The 23091-nt window shown below is 34.6% G+C and overlaps 1 protein-coding gene across 3 annotated transcripts in view; it reads left to right on the forward strand.

Annotated features, from left to right (window-relative positions):
* The window catches only part of PTPRK (protein tyrosine phosphatase receptor type K), a 732727-nt gene that overhangs the window by 536031 nt on the left and 173605 nt on the right, over positions 1–23091 (forward strand). For all 3 annotated transcript variants that reach the window (XM_036768513.1, XM_036768511.1, XM_036768512.1), the window contains exon 8: positions 18557–18859. In XM_036768513.1, coding sequence (XP_036624408.1) covers positions 18557–18859 — 303 coding nt within the window. The remainder of the gene's footprint in view (positions 1–18556; positions 18860–23091) is intronic.

Consider the following 23091-nt stretch of genomic DNA (forward strand, 5'->3'; position numbering starts at 1 on the left):
TTCCCTTTTCTCCTGATTTGCTTATGGTATCATGCTTTAGGTATAATCATATACCTGTTTTGATTTTATCTTGGTATATGGTGTGAGAAGTTGGTGTATACCTAGTTTCAGCCATACTGTTATCCTAGCAGTTTTTGTCAAATAATGAGCTTTTGTAACCAAAACTTGGATCTTTGGACTTATCAAATACTAGATTGCTATGGTAATTTACTGCATTATATTGTATACCTAATCTGTTCCATTAATCCACCATTCTCTTTCTTAGCTAGTATTGTATTGTTTTGATAATTACCACTTTATAATACAAATTGAGATTTGGTATGTATAGGCCACCTTCCTCAACTCTTTTTTTTTTCAGTGATTCCTTTATGTTCTTGACCTTTTGGTCTTTTCTGTTTCTTGAGAAAACACAAAAATTTTACTATACTGACTTTCAAAAAAAGATTTTGCCTTTATTTAGATATAGTTTTCATATTTTTATTTGTAAACTTTATTGCTTTACATACCTGTTTATTATTTCAGTAATATATACTAAGTATAGTAATTTTTATTACTTTGATATACATGTTTAATAGAAGTCTATAAGAATGTATTTACTGAATGACTCATACTTAATAGGTTACCAATTAGTATTTCAAATAAGAAACCAAACTATTATTGGCTTCTTCTAGTGTTTTTTTCAAACCTTTTAAAATTTGTTTCCTCATATACTTACTTTGTTGAATTGTTTATCTACAGACAATAAGGTACAATACAGTTCTTATCACAAGCAGGTTTAGATCATAAGTGTTTAGATAATAATTTTAACTGGATAAAATGCAAATGAAATGTCATACTACAAACATGATAGCTTAACTATTAAGTTTCAAGTTCCTGCAAAATAACCATCTCCTGATAGAGATGATGGACACAGAGCCTAGACAGACAGATGAGAGAGAGAGAGAGAGAGAGAGAGAGAGAGAGAGAGAGAGAGAGAGAGAGAGAGAGAGAGCAGACATAACGATAGATAACAGATATGTAAATAGATCACAAATAGATGGGTGACAGGTGATAAATAGTCATAGAGAGATTGACATCTATCTACATAGATATCTATAGTATATGGTTATTGCCAGTGTGGGGATTTGTTTTGTCTGCTCATGCTTACTTTTTTCCACTGGAGGGTTGGTGGTAGGAGAGAGAGAAAATAGATTTTTGTTAATTGAAAAAATGTTGATAAAAAGAGAGGAGCATCTGAAGGAAAGGCAATAAATATGTACCTTTAATAAGGAAGCAACTTGCTTTTCCTTTCTCCCTACATGTGTTGCTCAACTCTTTGTCTTTTTTTTTTTCCTAAAGGTTATGTTTGGTACTGAAATTTTTCCCAATGTTTTCGACTGACAAATACTTTGTCTGGCTTTCAGAAGCTTCACCTTCTATTTATTTAGATAAATGGAATGGAAATTGTGCATTGGAGTCTGGCTCTAGGATTTCTGAGGAAGCAGCAGCCCCTGCACAAAGCTCTTGTCATGCTCCGGTGTTCAGGGTTTGTGTACATCTTGGACAAAATCTTTGCTCCTTTTTTTTTGTCACAAGCTTTGGGACATCTCCTATTTTTCTCTGATTGACAGTTGGATAATAAGTTTTATCATTAAAAAACAGTTCTAGGGAAATACAAGCTTTGCCTTCAGTTCCCCTGTCAATGGCAAAGCTTTTGTTTTCACAACTCTTTCAGAATAACTAGAGATTATCTCTCCAAAAGAGGTGCTGATATTGACCTGTCCTGTCACGTGTTGCTTAACAAGTGCCAGAGAAATTGAATCCTACTTTATCTGTTTTCTAGTGCCGCTTATTGAATCTTCGTGCTGTTGAGAGGTAGCTAGGGGTCAACAGATTCTGTCTCTTCCTCTCATCCATCCCTCCATTAACCTTGACAGAATTACAAAAGTGCCTCTTCATTTTATTTTACAAAGTTGGGTGAAGTCTTTCTGATTCTTGTACTTCAAGTCAGCACCTTAAGAATGAAATCTTTTTTTTGACATTGTTTCGTGTTGGAAGTGAAGCCTGAGTTGGCTGTGTGTTCATTTTTGTTTTCACACATATAATTATATGTATGTATGTGTATGTTTGTGTGTATGTACATGTATGTGCATATATCTATGTGTGTATGTGTACATGTATGTGTGTGTGTGTTTTTTCTGGTCATGTCACATGGGTACTTTATTGAGCTTGGAGGAAAACCTAAGTGTAGAGAATGCTAGTTTAGGTATCCGAAGTTGATAGATATTGTAGACAAGATATATTACATGCTCTCATGAAGGTTACAGTTAGCCATATCTCTGTCTATCTGTCTTTCCGTCTATCTCTATCTATTTCCGTCAATCTATCCATAATCCACCTATCAATCTATACATATATATATATACACACACATGCATATATGTATTTATACACACGTGCGTGTGCACACACCCACACACACACTCACACACAGAGGCAGCTATATGGTACAGTGTATAGATTGCCAGGCCTGGAGTCAAAAAGACTTCTTCCTGAGTTCGAAACTAGCCTCAGACACTTACTAGCTGTGTAACTCTGGGGAAGTCACTTCACACTGTTCACTTATTTCATCATTTGTAAAATGAACTGGAGAAGCAAATGACAAATTACTCTAGTACCTTTACCAAGCAAATGCCAAATATGGTCACAAAAAAGTCAGACGTGACTAAAAAATGACTGTAAATACACACATATACATACATACACACATGCGCACACACACACATAGACATACACACATGCACACACATGCATACACACACATATTTTGCCTACATATGGAAGGTATCAAATCCCATTAAGCATCTAGGGCACAGTGTCACCAATTATGAGAGGCTTGATCTCTTACTCAGGAAGATTGGGTTCAAGACCTGTCACAGTTCTGCACGTATTGGGGGACCAGGGAAAAGCCATTTAATCTCCTAAATTTTCAGATAAATTAGAGATACATTGCTGATTTGAGTTGAGAGTTTCCACTTGGAGAGTTGCCCCTGGGACAGACCTTATAGATCAAGATGAAAAATGTAAAATTTTACATGGCCCTACACATAAGACCTGACGATACAAAGACAAAAACAGACATGCCTGTTCAAGGAACTTAAATTTTACTAATAAGGATATGTAGACCATTAACTAAATACAGATATACATAGACTAATATAATGCAAAGTAGAATGTGATAGGTTCAAAGGAGAGCTTCAAATCTAATTTAGAAAATACTAGCTTACACACTAACTAGCTCTGTTAACTCTGGACAAATCACTTACCCTGTCTCATCCTTTATGGACCAACATTTTCAAAATGATAAATTAACCAAATATTTAACTTAATTTCACTGTCTTATATTGTTTGTTAGTAATTTTGGGATGAGTAATGCTTTCTGAAGATACAAAATCATGAAAGGTAGGCCATGAAGTCCATCCACCTAATTTTAAAGATCAGAAGACTAAGACTTAAGGAGGTAAAATGACTTGTCTAAGGTCTCACATTGAACAGCCTAAAAGCTGGCCAGATCCTTTGACTACAGAGCCAGTACATCTTTGAATCTCTTATTTTCTCATTGTAAAATGGGGACAATGATAAAATAAGGCATTTTCAATTCAGGGAACATTTATTAAATACTTGCTATGTACCAAGCACTGTGCTAAGCCCTAGGGATACAAATAAGAAAAAGAAACACAGCCCCTGCCCTCAAGGATCTTACAATCCACTAGGGTGAAGGCAGCAGAGGACCATGAAACAAAAGGAAGCTAGAAAGCCTAGGTTAAGGAGAGAGGCAGGGAACAGAGCAGGGAAGGAGGGTGGTGTGGGCTGGGGAATTATGTTTCTTGGATTTCAAACCACACAGAGCTACAGATATAAAATGGAGAGTTAGATGTCAAAGTCCAGATCCAGCCACCCATAAAGGAAAGTCTTGAGAAGAGTTTAATGCTAGACGCTGCAGCCTTTTAATCAAAGGGGAGAGGAGACTGAGGAAGTTGGAAAGGTTTTGAGTGTCCAAAACTAAGGTAAACAGCATCGAATATGAGATCTCCAATGACAAACCTATCCTGGGATGGTCCTCATGTTCCTTGGACTTCAAACCAGGCAGAAGTACAGATCGAAAGGGTACAGTTAGTTGGGACAGTCCCAGATCCAACCTTCTTTAAAGGAAAAAAAATTGGCTTGTTCAGTTGTGTCTGACTCTTTGTGACCCCATTTGAGGTTTTCTTGGCAGATAGTGGAGTGGTTTGCCCTTTCTTTCTCCAGTTCATTTTACAGATGAGGAAACTGAGACAAACAGGGTTAAGTGACTTACCCAGGGTCATAAAGCTAGTAAGTGTTTTAGTTCAGATTTGAACCGAGGTCTTCCTAACTGCTAGCCATGTGCCACTTAACTGCCCAAGGAAAATTTTGGGAGGAATTTAGTACTTTACCCTTCAGCTTTCCAATCTGAGCAGAGAGGAGACGAAGGGATTTGGGAATATGGTGAGAAACCAAAACTGAGTTAAACAACATGCTGATGAGATTTCAGGCAATCAGATATTTATATAGTACTTTAATATTTATATCAAACTTTACTTGTATTGTTTCATTCTTATTAAAAACACTATGGCTTAGGTAAATATAACTAATTTTATCCCCATTTTGCAGGTTATAAAACTGATTATCAGAATGCATCATATTCACACTGCTAATAAATGCAAACAGTGGTTCTAGCTCCCTCCTAACTCAAAGACAAATATGGTTCCTCATATACAATTCTTCTTTTTAATACCTGCACTATAGAGAATTAAAAATATGGGTCTGGAGCTTGAGAGTTGTTGTCTTCAAATTTTCTTTTCTTCTCACACATTTTAAAAATATCCCAGTATATATGCAGTTACTTGTGTTTAAGGAATATACTTTATACTGTATTCATAATTCAATATATTATAAATGTAAATTAATACAAATTTTTAAAGAATGAAATAAAAATGAAAAAAAATTGATCCTAGCCACCTAAACTTTATTGAATAGGAAATAATATGGTAAGACTTGAGCTGTAAATATATCAATTTTATTAATGATTTGGAAGCTCTTTTGATGATGATTTGGAATTGGAAGTAACTCGAGTCTGTGAGACTAATTAGGAGGCTATTGCAATAGTTCAGGTGAGGAATTGATTGAGTCCTGAATCACAGTGTTTATTATATGAGTGTAAAGAAGTAAAAGGATGCTAGAGATAGTGACTCACCTCCTTTGGTATATGGCATGAGTGAAATCGGAGAGTTGAGGATGACAACTATTTGTGAATACTTGTGTCAGGAAGGATCTTGGCAGGATCGAAGAAGTTTGAAGGAGGCGTAATTTTGAAGAAAAAGATAATACAATGAGATTTATGACATAGCTTATAGTCCATCCATGTCTGCTTATCTTTTGTGTCTCATCTATCCCACTAAAACAAAAAGGAGGTTTGAGTTCTCACTCATGACTTGTGAAACACACCCCCAGAACATTTCCTAACAGAGCCATAAGGTCTTCTGACGCAAAGATGCAGAAGTCACCAGAGAGGGCATACCAGGGGTAGGGACACCAGTGCCAAGGCATTGTGACGGGAGAGGGAGTCATTTAGAGGGAATAACAACATGGAAGCCACTTTTTCTGTACTCTACATATGTAAGTTGTAGTAATGTAGAATAAATCCTAAAGAGCTTTAAAGTCCAGATTTAATATTTTATCCTAGAGATAACAGGGAACCTCAGAAACTCCTTGAACAGAGAAGTGACATGGTCATTTCTGCACATTATGACCATCAGTTTGTCAGCTGGTATGAAGAATGGATTGAAGTAAAGAGAGACTTGTGTGGGGTGATCAATTTGAAGTTTTCTATTTAAGAGGGGATTAACATCTGAAATACAGTAGGAGTATGGAGAGAGATTTGAGTGATGGGGAAGTATAATGGTTAAAATTTGGTAATTTATTGAATATTGAAGGGGTAAACATGAGTAAACAGTCAAGATTTACTTAGAAGTTTTATTTGTTAACCTTTATGACTGGAAGGAGAAGAGAGCTCTCAACAGAATAAAAGAAGTTAGAAGGTTTGGATTTAAGAGACACTCTATCAGCAACAACAGCACTTAGATGGTATTTTAAGGTTTACAGAACACTTTTATATATGTTATCTGATTTGATATATAAGACCATATCTTCCTGACTGTTTTCCTTTATTCGTTTTATATGTAACAAATGCAAAAGTCAGCATCCTACCATTTCTTCCTCTACTTGTGTTTCTATTCAGATAAACCATTCTTGATGTATATTGATTACTCAAGGGAAGGACACTTCCATACTATGGAAAGAGTATGAATCCCAATTATGACCCAAGCAAACATAAAGCATAAGTCAAGGGTAATCACCACCACCACCTTTCTTGAAAATGTCTTAATTCAAGGCTCTGAGATGAACTTGAAAACTGGACATAAGATCAAAGCTTCTGGCCAGCAGGTCAGTATAGGATCAGGAAGTAAAAAGGTTGACCTTTTATCAGATTCAACCCATCTCTTCAAAATGGATCTCTTTATGGTACCTTCTTAAGTCCTCTCTTTATTCCTTTCCTGAATGAACAGGTAGACAGCTCCATCAGCAATTAACATTGGCACAGACACCATCCTTCCCTGAACCCATTACACCGTGCCATGCCTTGACCAAGCTACTCTTGCTTGATTGTATTACAGTACCTTTTCCCCTCAGAACAAAAAAAAAAAACTTGAAATTAATATTCTTAGCCTATTTTGTGTGATGTTTTATTTGTCTATTTTGATAAGTTAGAGCAGAGGTTCCCAAACTTATTTCTCCTACCACCTTCTGTTAAGAAAAATTACTCAGTGCCCCCCTGGAAATCTACTTGTTTTTACCCTTTAATAGTTTTTTTTTAAAAATTTGCATCATTTCAAATACATACATGTATATACGTGTATATATTTAAATGATACATCTTAAATTTAATAATTTATTGAAAATTCATGGGGTTTTTCCTGCATTGAAATTTTGATGATGCAATACTGTGTCATGTAACCATATAGTATTGTATTGTAAACAAGTCGTCACAAGCACATATTCCTGCCAACGAATGCTTGGCTTCCCTACAATGCATGACGCTCACCTGCCAACACTTGCTTGTTAAGACCTGTCAGCGGACTTGACTGCTGATCTGTTATAACTTTTATTTTGTGTGTTTATTTGGAAAATAATGTAATCCCTATGACTTTAGCTCTGTTACACAACAGATGAAAAATGTACAAATGTTTTTTTCAAAATTTTCTTCTCTTCTTTCCTTATGCTTCTACTGCCCCCTTATTTTTTATTCAACACCCCCCCCAATTGTATCTAAAGCTATGACAATCCCCCTGGATCATTCCAGTACCCCCCACAAAGGGCGGTGCCACCCACTCTGGGAACCTCTTAACTAGAACAACAACAAGAGAAAAGGAAAAACTATATATAAAAGTGCTGTATAAAAAGTCTTTAATGAGAACTCTGGGCTTAGTCTCTTGAATGGTTAAAAAAAAAAATGAACATTGTTGAAAAAGGGAAATCTTTTAATAATGTCAAAATGTTGGGAGTAGAAATGGGGATATTATTGATCAGATCCCTAATCCTACAGATAGGTGGAATTGTAAAGGGCTGGACTTGGATTCTGGAAAACATAAATTTGAATCCTGCCTTAGACACTAGCCTTTGTGATCCCTATGGAACAAGTCATAATATAATATATCATATGTTACATAATATATATGTGTGTGCTTCATCAAACTGAAAGTGTAGTATAAATGTTAAATATTAATATTATTCTGAAATTCATACCCCAATACAAATGCAAATAATTTTAGGTGTTATTTTGGGGAGGAGGCAGTTCATTGAGAAGATATCCTATTCTGGAAGATATCCTATTCCAGAATTCTTCATCAGCTGAAAACCAGTCAATTTTAGTTATAGACAGTTTAGTTTAGTTTTGGTAAATGTTATTTTGAGACAAGAATACAATTATATCTGAGACTGTACAAAGCCAAAATGGCAGATTAGAGAGAGCAACTCAGCTGAACTCTCTCAACATTTCTCTCTAAATAACTTTAAAATAACACCTCAAATCAAATTTTGGAGTGACAGAGGTAGCAAAAGGTCAGCATGAGACATTTTTACAGCCTGACAAAATTTAGGGGGTCAGCAGGAAAGGTCCATAACACCCAGGTGGGTTGCCAGGCTAAGGCACACATGGAGAGAGCACTTATGACAGCTGTAGCAGTGGCAGCAGCAGCAGCTTTAGGAACTTTAGGAACAGAGATTGTAGGGGGATCAGACAATGTTATTTCTTATACAGTTCCAGATAGTTTAGATAATTAATACCTTTTGATACGGTTTAAGGTCTGACACAGCTAGACTTCCTTTCCTTACTTTTTAAAAATTAATTTCTTTGATATTCTTGACCTTTTGTTCTTCCAAATGAATTTTATTATTTTTTCTAGCTCAGTAAAAAAATTTTTTTAGGTAATTTGATCAGGTTGGAACTGAATAAGTAGACTAATTTAGGTAAATTGTCATTTTTATTATATTGACTCAGCCCACCCATGAACAATTACTATTTCTCCAATTATTTAAATCTGACTTTATTTGTATGAAAAGAGTTTTATAATTATGTTCATATAGTTCCTGGGTTTGTTTTGCAAGTGTACTCTCAGGTATTTTATATTGTCTACAGTTATTTTAAGTGGGATATCTCTTACTATCTCTCCTTGTAGGGCTTTGTTGGTGATAATATAGAAATGCTGATAATTTATGTGGTGGTTTTTTTTTAATAACCTGCTACTTTGCTAAAATTATTAATTGTTTCCACCAGCTTTTTAATTTACTCTCTAAGATTTTCCAAGCATTCTGTCACATCATTAGCAAAAACAGATCATTTTATTACCTCATCCCGTATTCTGATTCTCTAAATTTCTTTTTCTTTTATTGCTACTGCTAGCATTTCTAGTACAGTATTGAATACTGTTGGTGATCATGGAGATCTTTTCCCACTCCTGATCTTATTCAGAAGGCTTCTAGCTTATTCCCATCATTGATGATGCTTGTAGATAGTTTTAGGTTGATTCTTATCGTTTTAAGGAAAAAATCCATTTCATTCATGCTTTCCAGTGATTTTTAATAGGAATGAATGTTGTATTTTGTCAATTCTCTTTCTTCATCTAATGATATAATTGTGTTTTTTGTTACCTTTTTATTGATAAAAGTTTGTTAATAATTTTTCTTATACTGAACCAGCCCTGCACTTCTGGTATAAATCCCACTTGGTTATAATGTATAATCTCTGCAATATATTGTTGTACACTGCTACCTGGTACTTTTTTTTAGGATATTTGCATCAATATTCACTAGAGAAATGGGTCTATAATTGTCTTTCCCTGTTTTTGCTCTTCTTGGCTTAGGTCTTAGCACCGTATTTGTTTCTTAAAACGAGTTTTGTAGGACTCCTTCTTTGCATGTTATTCCAAATAATTTACCTAATATTGGGATTAGTTGATTGTTAAATGTTTGGTAGAATTTACTTACAAATCCATCTAGTCCTGATGTTTTTTTTTTCTTTTTTTCTGCTTTTATTTAGTATTTTATTTTTCACCAGTTGCATGTAAAATCAATTTTTAACATTCATTTTAAAACTTTGAGTTCCAAGGTCTCTCCCTTCCTGATTTTTTTTCTTAGAAGCTCATTTGTGGCCTATTCATTTTTTTTCCCTGAGGCAGGTTTATTTAATTATTCTATTCCCTCTTCTATTAATCTGGGCAGTTTATGTTTTTGTAAGTGTTCTTCCATTTCACTTAATTGGTAAATTTATTGGGATATAATTGGGCAAAATAACTCCTAATGATTCCTTTAATTCCACCATCATTAGTAGTGTATTCACCTTTCTTATTTTTATAGTAATGATTTGGTTTCTCTCTTTTTTATTCATACTAACCAATTATTTTATTAGGTTTTTTTCATAAAACCAACTCCATTTATTTATTAATTCAGTAATTTTCTTACATTCAGTTTTATTAGTCTCATCTTTATAATTTTCAGGATTTCCAATTTGGTGTTTAATTGGGTATTTTACATTTTTTAAATTGCATACCCAATTCGTTGATCTGCTCTTTCTCTGTTATATTGATGTAAGCATTTAGAGATACCAGTTTTCCTCTGATTATTGTTTTTGTTCTATCCCATGAGCTTTTGATGTGTTGTCTCATTATTGTCACTTTCTTTAATAAAATTATTGTTTCTATGACTTATTCTCTAACTTACTCTTTCCTTAAGATTAGGTTATTTAGTCTACAATTTATTTTTAACCTGCGTTTCCTTGCTCCCTTATTAAATGTAATTTTGTTGCATTATGATATGAAAAGGTTGCATTTAATATTTCTGCTTTTCTGTGTTTAACTATAAAATTTTTGTGGCCTAATGCATGGTCAATTTTTGTAAAGGTGTCATGTAGCTCTGTGAAAAAGGTATATTCCTTTATATTACCATTTAATTCTCTTCAGACCTCTATCATCTACCTTATCTAAGATATATTAATCTCCTTAACTAATTTCTTATTTCTTATTGGTAGGATTTATCTAGTTTTGAGATGGTAAGTTTGAAATCTGCCACTATTTTAGTTTTTCTGTTTCCACCTGTATGCCATTTACTTTTTCCTTTAAAAAATTGAATTCCATAGCATTTGGTGCATATATTTTAGTATTGATATTATTTCATTATATATGGTGCCTTTTAACATAATGTAGTGTCCCTGCTTATAAAATCTATTTTAGCTTTAGCTATGTCTGAGATCATGATTGCTACTCCTGCTTTTTTTTACATCTGAAGTATAATAAATTCTACTCTAGCCTTTTATTTTTACTCTATTTATGTGTCTCCTTTTCAAATGTGTTTCCTGTAAACAACATATTGTTGGCTTCTGTTTTTTCATCCATTATACTATCTGTTTCTGTTTTATGGTTTAGTTCATCCTGTTCATATTCAAAGTTATAATTACTAGTTTTGTATTTCCTTCAATCCTATTTTTTCTTGTTTTGTCTTTTTCTTTCTCTTTTTCTACCCTATCCCTCCTTGGAAATCTAATTGACTTAATGGCCACTGTCTCTCCAGTGCACACACCATTCTGAGTCTCTCCCTTTTCCTATTCCCTTGTCCTCTCATTTCTTTAAAACTTCAGAAGACTTTTCTAGCATAAATGTATATATTATTCCTGTTTTAACCCAGTCCTGATGAAAATAAGGTTTCTGTACTATTTGATCCCCACTCTATTCTCTTTTTCACTGTAATCTTCCATTCACACTGCTTTTGAATGAGATAATTTGCTCATTTTATCTCTCCCTACCCAATTCTTTTTTTAAGGATCATCCCATTATAACTAACTCAACCCCAAGCCTTTTATCTGTGTATATACTCTTTCAGACTACATAGTAATGGTAACATTCTTAAGAGGTACAAATATCATTTCCTCACCTAAGAAGTAAACAGTTCAAACCGCATCAAATACCTCATAATTAGTCTTTCATGTTTACCTTCATATGTTTCTTCTGATTCTTAAAAGTCATTTTCTGGTCTGTTGTGGTCTTTTCCTCAAGAGTACCTGAAAATCCTTTGGTTCATTAAATATCATTTTTTTCCTTGCAAGATTAGATGCAGCTTTGATGGGTAGGTGATTCTTGGTTGCAATCCTAGCTCCTTTGCTCTTCAGAATAGTATATGCCATGCCCCTTGGTTTTTTAATGTAGAAGCTGCTAAATCTGGTGTTGTTCTGACTGTAGCTCCACAGTATTTAAATTGTTTATTTCTAGTTGCTTGTAATATTTTCTCCTTTACCCAGGAGCTTTGAAACTTAGCTTTAATGTTGCTGTGAGTTTTTATTTTGGGATGTCTTTCAGGTGGTGATCACTGGATTTTTTTTATTGGTATTTTACTCTCTAGTTCTAGAACTTCAGTGCAATTTTGCTTAATAATTTCTTGATGTATAGCATCTAGGCCTTTTTTCAATCATAGCTTTCAAGTAATTTGCAAATTTGCAAATTTGACTTACAATATGTTTTCCAAGTCTATTATTTTGTTTTCCAATGAGACGTTTCATATTATCTTTCCCTTTTTTTCTCATTCTTTTGATTTTATCTTATGATTTCTTCATGGTTTGTGAAGTCATTAGCTTCCCCTTGCCTGATTCTCATTTTTAAAGAGTTATTTTTTCCAGTAAATTTTTGGATCTTTTTCCATTTGCTTGACTCTCTTTTCATAGTTACCTTGATTTTCTTACATTAATCATTTCTTTTCCCAATTTTTCTTCAACTGCTTTCATATGATTTTTAAAGTCCTTTTTAAGATCTTCCAAAAACTCTTGGGGCTTGTGACCATTTTACAATTTTCTTTGAATCTTTACAAGAAGCTCTTTTGTCTTCTTCATTTTAACCCTGATCTTCTGTGTTACCATAGTAGCTATCTATGGTCAGGTTCTTTTTCTTTTTCTTTTTTTTTTTTTTTTACTATTTTTTTAAAATGATCTATTTCTTGGTTATTAAATTTATGTTAGAGTTGGGCTCTTCTCCCACAGAGTGGGGGATAATGTCTTGGGCTTCGGGTTTTTCATGCTCTAGTTTTCTGATGGCTTTTGACCTCTTTGTTCTTCCGCTGTTCAATAATCCAAGTCCAGGTGTGGTCACCACTCCCAGCACTCATGCCTTGGCCTATGTGACCTCTGGTATTCTTCTCTGCTCTTTAGCTAGGACCATTCCCATTGCAAACTCTTGCTCCCTACAGTTAATCATATGGCTGAAAATATCAGCTCACCCCTCTTCCCTGGAACTGAAATCAGGGGCTCAGCTTTCCTTCAAATAACCACCACCAGCAGGGTCCCAACTCTCTGAGATCACACTCACTGCTCACTCCTCCTCACCTGTAGCCATAATCTGGGACCCCATCTGGTTAGCACACCTGGGCCCTGAGTCCCTAACCAACAGAGGGCCCCCACAATCTTCCCTGATCACCTTCCCAACCACCACATTGTCTGTGAGACTAAAGTTCCAGAAGCTAGGGTGGCCAGACACAGCTGTGCCCAGTGCTTGTAGTTTATTGATTAGATATTATCTGACTAGCAGCATCTCCACTTCAACCAGGCCAGACCACCACCCTGGGAAGTAAGATCTTTCTCAATGTCCTTCCAAGTTGTCTTAGGCTAGATGACTGCTTTATCCCAACTTTTAGTTATTTTTGCTGCTCTAAAATTTACTCTGAGGCATTATTTGAAGTTATTTACTGGGGAATTTGGGAGAGCCAGGTAGTTTCCTGCCTTACTCTGCTATCTTCCTGCAATTCTATTTCTCAAGTTTTTTTTTTTTTAACTAACAAATGAAGGACTTTTGTTATTGTTTTGGTAGTTCTTGTTTTTTTCTTAATGGATATTAATATCCTGGGCAACACCATCTTCTCTATTAATGTAGCTCACCACTTTTGTGATGTTCTCAACTTCTCTCTTGCACTCAACTCACATATACAGTGTTATGTCAAATCTTGTCCTTTCTAACTTCACAGGCTAACCCTTATACATGTCCCCTTCCCTCTACTCACACAGCTGCCCTGCTAATAGAGGCCTTAATCACCTCTCACCTGGGTTATTGCAGTAGTCTTCTAATTGGTCTTTCTTTCTCAAATCTATCCTGCTCCAGTTCTTCCTTCACATAATTGCCTATTTGATCTTCCAAAATCACAGGTCTAACCATGTCGCCTTTATCTCACCACTTAAATAGACTTCAGCGTATTCCTCTTACCTTTAGGATCAAATATTAAGTCTTCTGACATTTAAAGTCCTTTCCTATTTTTGCAGTCATCTTATATTTATACTCTTTCCAGTACAGCTTTGCTGTTGTTCAGTCATTGAATTCATGACAGACTCTTTGTGAACTTATTTTGTGTTTTCTTGGCAAACATGATGGAGAGCTTTGCCATTTCCTTCTCCAGCTCATTTTACAGATGAGTAACTAAGGGGAAAAGGTTTAGGTGACTTCCCCAGGGCCACACAGTAAGTACGTATCTGAGACCAGATTTGAACTCGCAAAGATGATTCTTCCTAACTCCAGGCCCTGTACTCTATCCCTGGACCACCTAGCTATATACACCTCCAGGCAGATAAAACCATGTCGACAAACAGCAAATACGGCTTTACTGACCTACTTATTATTCTTTATACATATCATCTGTTCTCCCTTTTCTCTGCTTTTCACTGATAATATCCCATGTGCTTGGAATGTTCTCCCTTTGCATTTCCCACTCCTAACTTCCTTTGTTTCCTTTAATAGTCTGCTTAAATCCCAGCATCTGCAGGAATCATTTCTTGGTCTCCCCTCCAACCCTACTGCCTGCTAATACAGTCACTCAGATTACCTTCCATTTACTATATGTACACACATACATATGTACATAATACATGGACATATCTTCCATGTACATTGTTATTTCCATCCATGTTGTCTCCTCTAGCAGATTATTAGCTTCCTGAGGTCATGCATCTTATTTTTCTCTTTGTATCCCCAGTGCATAGCACACAATAAGCTCTTTAAAAGGTCATTGACTGACTTAAGATTTATAATGAAATTTCTCCATATATAAAAATGACCTTATTGAAATGCTTGTATAAAATTCACTGTGAGTTCAGATTAAGATCATTGCTTTTTATACTCTAAATCAAAATCTTCACTCAACGTTTCCTCTCTCTCTTCATTTTATGTGTAACTAGGTAGTATATGTCTCTTGTTGATACTTAGGAATACACATCTTGACTGTGCGGAAAGGTCTCATGCAATGTGTTTCATGTCCAGCTTTGATTTTAAAACTAAATTAGTATGCAGAGAAGATTATAACCGGAGTGATGAAGACATGACTAGGGAAGTGAATACATGACTTGGACCAGGGGAAACAAAAGACAGAAATGAATTGGTTGTTCACTTTTCAAAAGGGAAGTACAAAGAGGTTGTACTAAAACAGGTGTAAAAGCTCTAGATAACAAACACCTAAATAAAGCTTTAAAATAATTGTAAGAGTAAATTTGCCCTGTCTGCTTTTTCTGAACTAGTATTCTCTCCTCCCCACTTTGTCCTCTTCATCTAAATAATATTGAGAATTTCCACAGCTTTATTCTGAACAACTTAAGCATAGTATGGATTTCTCCAGTCATTTCTACATTATCATAGAGGTCACAATGGGTTGTTTTGTTGCTAAACAGAATCACGGAATTTTGAGAGTTGGCAGGCTCTTCAGCTGCCATCTAGTCCAATCTGTATGTAAAAGGAACCTCCTATATATAGCATTACTAAAAAGTGGCAAGCCACCTCATGCCCAAAAATGGTGTATTGTAAAGAACTTATTGTTTTAGTCAAACTCTAAGTCTTATTAACTTTGTGACCTGAACAAGATAGTATTTTTTGAGCCTTAATTTTCTCAATATAAATTGGAAATAATTCATATATTCTTACTTTCTGTACTGTGAGGTACATGGTTTGTAAACTTTAAACACACAGTGTCACATATAATATATAATTATTATATTATACATAATAACATATTGCATATATAAATGTGGAAAGACAGGCACATTAATAAGATGTTGATAGAACTGTGACTGTAGTTGAATCATTCTAAATAACAATTAGAGTGATGGAGAAAAATGTTTGTCTCTCCCAGATCCTTTGTCTAGTGATCCTACTACTAGGTATATACCTCAGAAAATTAGATAGAAATAAAAGTCAAAAATATGTGAAAATATTGATGGTGGTACTTTTTTGTGATATCAAAGAATTAGAAACAAAATAGCTGCTCTTTGGAAGATGGATACAAATTGTGGTAAATGAATGTGAAGGAATATGATCGTGCTGTAGGAAATGATGAATATGAGTTATTTAAAGAAATGAGAAACAGCTTGTCTGAACTGATGCAGGGCAAATTAAGCTGAGCCAGAAGAACAATATACACAATGACTATTCCAGCACTAATAAGAGATCTCTATCTGGAAGTAGAGCTTGTAAGTAACTAGGGGAAAAAAAGATAACAGTACAGGAGAAAGAATAAGGAATCATCTTGTTCTCCTTTCAGCTTAGAAGGAGAGGACTATGAAGATAGAATGTTACATGTATTGTTAGACACAGTCACAACATTTATTGGTGATTTTTTATTAAACATTTTTCTTTGTTTGAAAGGAAAGGTTAAGTGTGTGTATGCATGTGGGTGTGCATGCACATGTGAATGTATGTTGGGGGAAGGGAGGATATTATATATAAATGTATATATAATGTATACAAAAATTTATATACATATATATATTTTCCATATACCATCTATATGAAAGTAATTGTAAAAATAAAAGGAAATAGTAAAACTTCTAAAAAAAGAAAGTAAAACTAGTTGCTTTTAAACATAATTTTCAAGTAACCATAAATCCCTGTATAATCACTTGCCAGCAATTACCCCTCAAATACACAAAATAAAATCAGCTATTAATGAGGCCTTTTTTTGGTTGCCTTTCTTGTGTAAAGTATAGACAACTAGGTGGACAAAGGGCTGGGCCTAGAGTAAGGATGAATTGAGAGCAAATCCAGTCTCAGACACTTACTAGCTGGATGACCTTGGACAAGTTACTTAACCTTTCTTTCCCTCAGTTTCCTCGACTGTAAAATGAGGTAATAATTGAAAGCACTGGTCTCCTGGGGTTTTTGGGTGGATCAAATGAGATATTTGTAAAGTGCTTAGGACATTGCCTGGAACATTATAAATGCTACATAAATGCTATCATCATCATAATTAACAATAATATTAGTATCATAAATTCCTATCAGTGCATGATTCTATTCCATACAGAGCACTGTGCATGATATTTCTATTTTCAGAATTGAATTATTACAATTTTTATTGAATGCATAGGTTTTGATATGTTGTTTTTCCACACTAAGTTACCATATGTCTTTCCTACAAAATGCTACTTCACTTGTCTCATTGTGTGTAGTTTCCTATATTTTAGCTGATGATTTTTTAGCCATGCTGTGCACTTTGTTAAGTTGTTGGAACCAACGCTTATTTAGGATATCTACCTAGCTGCAAGCTCTCCCTTTCTCTGGACGAAGTCCTGGCCCAGAATTGGGCACATAATTGATGATTAGAAAACCCTAGCTGAGTTGAATGGAAAAAAAAAATATATTTTATTCTACCTTCCTGTCCTCAACTCTTAATGGAATTGTAGAACTCAAAGGGAGAGACTGTGTCCTGTTAACTTCTCATAAGACAGAATAGCAGCATTGAAATCAAAGCATCAGATAGTATAAGAGTTATATTTGTGTATATTTTTAAAAATACTTTGTTATTTTAAATTAAATGGCCACCAGCATCTTTCAAGTTGCATATTAAATACATTGAACTAGAATTCCAAATTGGACTTGCCATCTGTGCACCCTGCTGATTATCTTTGCAGAATTGAGATTTAAATTTCAAAAATGTAAGTCTCTAAACATAGGCCCAGAATGTCTTTTATGAGGGAGAAGGGAGTTTCTTCTTTCATTTTAACTCCAAGAGTCTATCAACATTGAACCGAGAGTGGTAAGTTAAGGTTCAACCTAGAATTTCGTTCTTCTTTCTTTGAAGAACAAATACAATAAGGTTATGCTCTTATGTTGGTTTCTTTTATGTATGTGTGTAGTTGTGGTCATGGCTTTCAGTGTATCAGTATTTTAATTAAGTTAGACTATTAAACTTTTTCTGCTGTTAGGGCTGAACACACTGGGGAAGCAGTGATGAATTGATAGATCCCTGGGACTGCCCACTGTTCTGCTGGCACTTTCCAGATGAATGGAAATTCAAATAGTAGTTCGATATGGGTGACAGTGCTGTAATGATCAACCGTGAGCTCCTCCTAGGAATGAGTTGGAAGGGGACCAAAGGGAAAGGATGACAGTGTGAACATCCAAATGTTTTCTTGTCATTTTTCTCAGCTTTCCTGCTTTGATGAACAACATCATTACTGAAATAATAAATGTTAATTAATATCTGCGTCATTTTCGAAAGTGGTAGTTTAGTACCACAATTAGTGTAATTAGCATACAATGTAGTTTAGTGGCATGATAAATCATAGTGCAGAACATGTTGACTCTTTTCCATTATGATATATTAGCTAATTTACTCAATTAATAACAACAGAAGAAAAGAGAGGCGAAAAGTTAGCAATGACAGTTGTAGTAGTATTGTGTCTATTTTTGTAGCATTTTTTTATTATGGTACTAAATACTTTGGATTGCTGATGCTTTAATTACCATTTTGTTTATACAATGGATAAATCACAATCACTGATCTGGAACCTTCCCATAAAGAAAAATAGATTTGGGATATCTGTAATTCAAGGTGGGAGACGAGATAAACAGATTCTAATTCATTTCCAAGTTTGCATTTGTGGTGGTAATGCTTATGGAACTATCTGCATTTTTGTTTTGTTTTACAGAACCAATGAGAACACCAAAAACATTAAAAATTGCTGAAATCCAAGCAAGACACATCGCAGTGGACTGGGAGTCTTTAGGCTACAACATTACACGTTGCCACACTTTCAATGTCACTATTTGCTACCATTACTTCCGTGGTCACAATGAGAGCAAGGCTGACTGCTTGGACATGGACCCCAAAGCGCCCCAGCATGTTGTGAGCCATCTGCCACCTTACACAAATGTCAGCCTCAAGATGATCCTAACCAATCCTGAAGGGAGGAAGGAAAGCGAGGAGACAATTATTCAAACTGATGAAGATGGTATGCTCATACCATGTTACAAAAAAAGGAAAATATTTAGCAATTTCACGTTACTCTTAGTTTGATTTAGACTAAACTTGACTGAAAACTTGATAAATTCTATTTTTTAAGATTAAAATGAATACCGTTATCTTCAATGAGACTGATTAGTTCTCTCATTTAAGCTACCAAATGCTATTTGGAATTCAGTTATATGTTTGAACCTTGTTACAGATAAAGCTTTGATTGAGGATTTTGTAAGGCAGTTTAAAAAAAAAAGTTTAATAGTTTTAACTATTACGGTCTGTATGTCAAAGTATTTGGTAAAGCATTCATGTGTTCATTACATTTTTACAATTTATAAATCCAATATTAGTGGCTTCAGGTTTTTCTAGCAAAGGAAAGTGATGTGACATTCTCAGATCTCAGTTTAAAGTGTTTTTGACATATAAGTCCAGTAAGGAGAAAGTCTTTCATCACTTGATAATAGGGAAAGAGGTATATCATCAAATGTTAATAGAACTATTTCTTATCATCTTTTAATTATCTTAATATCTGTTTTACTAAAAAAAAGCATTAAGTGAAGAATTTTAATTAATTGAGCCATACTGCCCTTTAGCTAGTTTGTATATTTGCTGGGCCAGGAGTCTGGAAGACCTGAGCTCAAATCTGGCCTTAGACATTTACTAGCTTTGTAACCGTTGGTAAGTCATTTAGCTTCGGTTTGCATCAGTTTCCTCATCTGTAAAATGAGAACAACAATGGCACCTAACTTGCAAAATTGGTATGAGGTTCAAATGAGATAATAATTGTGAAACACTTGGCACAGTGCCTAGCATGTAGTAAGCACTATGCAGATGCTAGCGGTCGTTATTTATTTATCATTATTATTAACTAGCAAATAGTAATAAATATTTAAGCGTATTCATATACATACCAAATATAACACATCTTTGTATGTAATATTCAAGCCTATAAATATATTTTTAAATATATTTTATATTTAATATATTTATATATTATTTATATATATTTAATATATTTATATTTTTAAATAACATCTCAATGTGCTAAAAGTCTTTTACTGCTTTAAACAGATCTTAATACTAGGTTGGGGTCCAGTCATCACACCTCCAAGAGGCAGAGCTGTAACTGGCAATTATAGTATGCAGGTCAAGCAGCATGGAATATGAACTTAAACGAGCTTCAAACCTTGGAACACTTTAAAGTTTATAAATTCCATTAAATAAAGTATCTCACTTGAGTCTCAGAAGTACCTAATATACATGTAATTACCTCTGTTTTAGAATTTAAGAAGTAGGCTCATATAGCCTAAGTGGATAGCCCAGGATCATACAACCAGTAAATATCATGGCTGGTATATGAACCGAGATCTTCTCAACTTTAGGTCCAGTACTCCATCTATTATACCGTACTGTCTTTCGTGTGTCCTCTACACATACAATTGTGATATGTCTGTGTATCTACAGATCAAAGTATCATAAATTTAGAGTGAGAGATCCTCAAGGACAGTGGTGTCAAGCTCAAATAGGAATGAGAGGCACTAAACCAATCATTATGATCCCTGTGGGAGACATTTTTACTTAAAAAACCCCACCTTAACATATTAATGTGTTCTGTTATATTTTTATTTATTTTGTTAAATGTTTGTCAATTACGCTTTAATCTGGTTAAGGCTGCATTCAGAAGTGTTGTCAGCTGCATTGGGCCATATGTTTGAAAATCTCTGCTCTAGGCCTTTCTCCCTTGTCTAAAAGAGAAAGACACTAAAGCCCCAAGATGTCAAATGACTTGGCTCAGATTATACCTTAGATTTGAAGCTCAAAAACAAGTCTTTGGACTCAAAATCTAGTATTCATCCTGCTGTTTGATGCTTCAGCCTTAGATTTTTTTTTTTCCTTTTGGTCACTCTTCACCATTTGATCTGATGAGTAATATGGGATTAGAGGAAGAAACAACAATGTGATTGTTTCTAGCTCTCTTGCACTTTCTGTTCTTGACCAGTTAACTATGTTGCAGTTCAGGTGAATCCTAGTAACAGAGAGGAGGGAAATACCAGACATCTTCCCTCCCCTACTATATACATCTACAAGACTTCAATTTGTGCTCTTTGAGAAGAGAATGAGATCCAATGAGACAGGCTTCTCTCCTTTTAATTTACAGGGAGAATAACACTAAATTCAGCTAATGGGGCATTGTAAATTATAAAGAGCATTTTCATGTGCAAAGGAAACATATAAGATATTCTGACAAATTCATGAAGCATTAATTAAAAAGAAGAGTCTCATGTATAATACTACCCAGTCATAACATCAGATCTATGAGATGTTTACCTTTTTTTATTTTTTTGCATACAAAAGAAATAAAAGAACATATAGCATGGAAACACATAGAAAATAGAAAGTGTATTCTCTTTGAATTCCTCTGTCTAAGCTGGGCTGGGAGTCAGAAGGCCTGGATGCTCTTCTTGGATTTGTCACAAACTAACTTTTGATCTTAGGCAATTCACTTAATCTCTCTCGTCTTAGTTTCCCTATGTTGAACTAGATAATTTTTGCAGTCTATATTGGCTTTTAAATGCTCTATCTGTGAAAAATATAGCAGTGCTGTCAAACCTCTACAAGATAGAGTGTGATGGGTGACTTGAAACATATTCTGACATCTGCTTGGAATCTTCTTGCACAGCTAGCAGAGTATCTGAGAAATTCTTGACTTGCCTTACCTTATGGACAGTTTCAACCTTGAGCAAGTAAATGAATGGCTACTCTGGATGTAATTCTGATCAACATAAAGGAGTTGCTGGGTAGAGTAAAGATAGTGGGAAACTTCTTAGAGACTTGATTGCAAATGATCCCACAAAGCTTGACATGAGCCTATAGTCTAAAGCTGTAAGAAGCTGAAGAACCAGTTACCTATATGCCATATGAAAATTGAAGCTCATTGGTAAGCTTCCTATGCTGCCAGATTGGCCTTTTTTGTATGCTTTTTTCTTTTCTTCTGTCTTCATTTCATGGTTGTGTTTTCAGGCTTTCTTCCTTAGTAATCTCCCACACTCATACCTGCAGGGTGGGATGGTGCTGTATTAATAGGTGACAGAAAATAAAACCACCCAGAATCTATGAATAATCTTTAGACTGGAAAAAAAAAGTTCACCAAATATTGGTGAAAGAACAGTAAAAAAAAGTGGTAACAAACTAGAGATAAAAATAGAATAGATGTAAAAGTGTAGGTAGGTGAATTTTTAACTTGTTACTTGATTTGACTAAAATATTGTTGATTAGTGGATTGAATCCCTTTGTCACTGTGATCAAATCAATGGACCATTTCTCAGAATATTTTTAAATACATCAAATAAAATATATAGGATTATAAAGGAAAATAATCATTGAAACAGTTATCAAAATGTTTTAAAAAAACCAAAATTTGTGATCTCATATTACACTTGTTTTTATCTGTAGTGTTCATTAAAGCATAGTTAGCGTTTTTATCACCTTTTGAAATGATTTAAAGCTGGGTGGGAAAGACAGCTAACATGTTCAATGTCAAAAAACGAAGATCCATAGAATTCTTGATTGCCTAGAAAAATAAAAATTAATAAGATTAAACCAAACAGATCATATAAAGTTCTGCAGGAATTGATACTTTGCCCTAATCAGCCATCTTTTTATTTTTTAAACAGTCACATATTAAGTGCTTACTTCTTGGTCAGCCTAATCCCTGGGAATACAAATACAAAGCAAAAAGATAGACAGTCCTGACCCTCATAGAGCTTAAATTTTATTGAGGAAAGACAACACATAAAAAGAAGATGAAAAGTTGTGATGATGGGGAATGGTACACGACACAGGAACATGGTGAAGAAAGTCTTGGGTGCAGTCTGGTAGGGGATGATATCTTCTCTGACTTGTACATTCTCCTTAAATGGAGGATCTAGGAGGATTCATCCACTCAGAGGGAGAGACCATTTGGGCAATGGGACATCCAAACTGTGAATTTTAGGACTAAGGTGAAATTTCAAGAAAAAGAAGTCAGAAGTAGCCTAGAAAGAAATCAAAGACTTTGTTCAAGATTTTATGATTCTTTTTTGGGATGTCAAAAATGAGTTCAGATTTCATGCCCAACTGTTTCTATATCCCTCGTAGTACTGAACCTGTCATTTTGGCCTAGGTTTCTTCTACATATAACCCAGATTGAAAAATGTATATGTGACTCCAGCTGACCTATCCCGATTG

This window comes from Trichosurus vulpecula, chromosome 7 (genome assembly GCF_011100635.1).
Source record: "Trichosurus vulpecula isolate mTriVul1 chromosome 7, mTriVul1.pri, whole genome shotgun sequence".
NCBI lineage: Eukaryota > Metazoa > Chordata > Mammalia > Diprotodontia > Phalangeridae > Trichosurus > Trichosurus vulpecula.